At 40.5% G+C, this 2,782-nt stretch overlaps 1 protein-coding gene across 1 annotated transcript; it reads left to right on the forward strand.

Moving 5' to 3' along the window:
• The first annotated feature begins 449 nt into the window (after positions 1 to 449).
• LOC149172490 (uncharacterized) lies at positions 450 to 1,573 on the forward strand. The gene is made up of 3 exons (XM_089426342.1): positions 450 to 703; positions 813 to 933; positions 1,343 to 1,573. The coding sequence occupies exons 1-3, from the start codon at positions 450 to 452 to the stop codon at positions 1,571 to 1,573; spliced, it is 606 nt and encodes a 201-aa protein (XP_089282468.1).
• Positions 1,574 to 2,782: the final 1,209 nt, after the last annotated feature.

A 2,782-nucleotide genomic window follows, 5' to 3' on the forward strand; every position in this document is an offset into this window, starting at 1 on the left:
AGTTCTGGCAAATATGCACAGACAAATAATGTTCCCGAGGAAGATCTCCATACTGGTACACTGGCTACAACTGCCGTGGATGAGGTTGATGTGCTTAAAGGTCTAATGTCAGATTTTTCAGATAAGATTGAAGATATCAAGGCGTTGATGTCAGCTCCACCGTTGTCTAAGGTTCTTCAGGCTCTTTGTGATGATAAGAACGTTTCTCAGGATAAAAATGCTTGTATAAGTGTGAATTCCTCTCATGAAGTAGAAGCTGGTTATCGACTAAAAGGTAGTGCATATGTCATCTTCAAGTATACATGGTTGTGGGATCGTGTACGTGTCAGTGATGAGCTTTTGAAATGTTAAGATTTGGCAAACGGTACTAGCTGTTCGTTCATTAGTTCTTCCACCGACAAAGGACATAGACACATGTTTAAAAAAAAAGAAAAAAACCGCATGCAGTTATGCTTCTATTATTCTTCCGCCATTTAACAATCGGCCATACAGTCATTCCAGCAACAAAATTCATAGCTGACCTAGTGAACCAACAAGTTGCACATGAGATCATTGCTTTGGAACTTCTTACTGTTTTGCTGGAGAATCCTACAGACGATAGTGTTGAGGTTGCTGTTGGATTTGTAGAGGAATGCGGATCCATGTTTCAAGACCCATCACTTCAAGGCCGCTATGGAATTTTTGAGCGATTTAGGGGTCCAGAGTTTTTATTTCTTCCACAGATGACTGCTTTCAGCTAACAGTGGTTTGGTCCCTGAATCGATGAGTAAGGATTATTTGATGAAAGAAAACGTTCTTTAACAAATCAACAGGAAATACATTGATGTTGTTGCCCAAGGAAATCTTGCTGTTATTAACCAATATGTTGCAGATGAAAGAATTCGCTTAGAAGAACTACGTAAAGAGGTTCTTGAAGGTGTAGAAAGGCCAAAGGTTACTGTCCTGGAATATCAAAGGCAAGGGAATGATTCAAGGTGTGTCAGCTATAAGGGGCATTTTACGAGTTGCGTAGTCATTCTAGCTTAAGCTTCATGCATCCTGATGGAAATAAACCCATAGCACCAGTGTAGTTGTGCCCCATTTTGAAGACTCTCTACAGTATATTGATTACAAGGGACTCCTCAACACAGGCAATTCTTCAAGCATTACGGGATGAGACCATGCATGATCCTCGGGAGCGAATTGAAATTGCCCAGAGTCATGTTTTCTACAGGCCTTCACTCCTAGGGCAATCTCAATAAGGTTCATCACTGCTTCCTGGAAGAAACTTGGTGCTTCAGGGCCTCGCCATGGGTATAGCACATTAAAGACTGATCAAGGTTTTGAAAACGCTTTATAACAGACAATTTCTGCAACGGCAAAGACATTGGATCCTGAATTTAAGGTGGTTGAAAGTGCATATCCTTTCATTATAGGAAGATTACTTGCTGATCCAGATCCTGATATGAGAAAAATATTGAGGGAGCTTCTTTTCCGCAACAATGGATCAATTTGGTGGCATCGTCTTGAACGCCTTGTAATGGCAATTGCTGAGCAGACTTCGGTCACAGATAAAGATGCTCAAGGAAACTGATCGCGGAATGATGTGGACTCTACTACAGTAAAGGGATGGACTTTATCTTTTGATATGCGGGCTGTTGCTGCATCAACAGTAGATTTGTTTGATTTTATTTTCTCAGGGAGAGGTGAAAGAGTCCGAATTTGATTAGTTCAAGATATTGTTAAAGCCCTAGATGTTTTTCTTCAGAAAGAAATTTTTTGTTATCTTTGTCCAGAGAGCGGTGAAACCAATAAAAATAGAAACTTCTCTAAAGAGAGACAAAATTTTAACAATGAAAATGGACCACAAGAACAATGGGTTCATGATGATTAGGATGAGATGAGAAATGCATCCCAGAACCAATCCGATATGTTCGAGGGACAATCGAAGTCCAAATTTTCATCAAGAAGGAGAACACGAGTTCAGAAAGCTCCAAGTATTGTGTCAGAGATTGATGCAGTAGATGAAGAATATCCATGCACCTGTACTAAGCGTACCAGCAGTGAAAGTTACAGTCCTATTGGTGTTCAGGAGTTTTGCAATCAAGTGGCAGAGCAGTTAAAATCTCAGAGGAAATTGAAATTGTTTAAAAACAGTTTCGCAGTTTCGCAGCGCGCTACGAAACTGCGAAACTGCTGTAGGTGTCGTTTTTAAACGCAGGAAAACAGTTTGAAGGAAGAATCAGAAGTGTGTAAAGGGAACACCTCAGTGACTTGAAAGGGATCAAAGGAAGCCTCCAGCATATCAGGAGCATTGTGTTACCCTATTCTCTTGGGTTATTAAAGAATTAAAGTATCTACTGCTGCATACTCGGTGATGGGGGACCAGAACCGAGAATTTAGGGTTATTCTCAGCCAACACAGAACAGATCAAAGCCTTCAGTGTTCAAAGCCAACATGGGACATTAATTGCCCATCTTATGCCAGCTCATGCCATCTCAGCTGAACGAAGGGAACAACACATCGAAGACCGACAAACAGGGGCCTATGTTTTAGGGTAACAGAAAGATATGTCATTAAAGACAAACAGGAGCTATAAACATCCATCACAGTCACCGCCAGAAAGAGAGTAGATGTCAAAGAATGAAGTTCATTGTAATTAAAACTATCCAAGCTACCGCTGTAGTAATCCACTTGGCAGAGGATGAATCTTAATTGTAATTAATGCTATGTCCAGCATGATGTAGAATTAGGATCTTATTTGATTTAGGATTCCAGCGTTGTCAATTAGTGGTCAGCTGTA

The sequence above is a fragment of the Pinus tabuliformis genome, chromosome 4_2 (genome assembly GCF_031772625.1).
Source record: "Pinus tabuliformis cultivar Carrire ecotype Pingquan chromosome 4_2, CPIR1, whole genome shotgun sequence".
Classification (NCBI taxonomy): Eukaryota; Viridiplantae; Streptophyta; class Pinopsida; order Pinales; family Pinaceae; genus Pinus; species Pinus tabuliformis.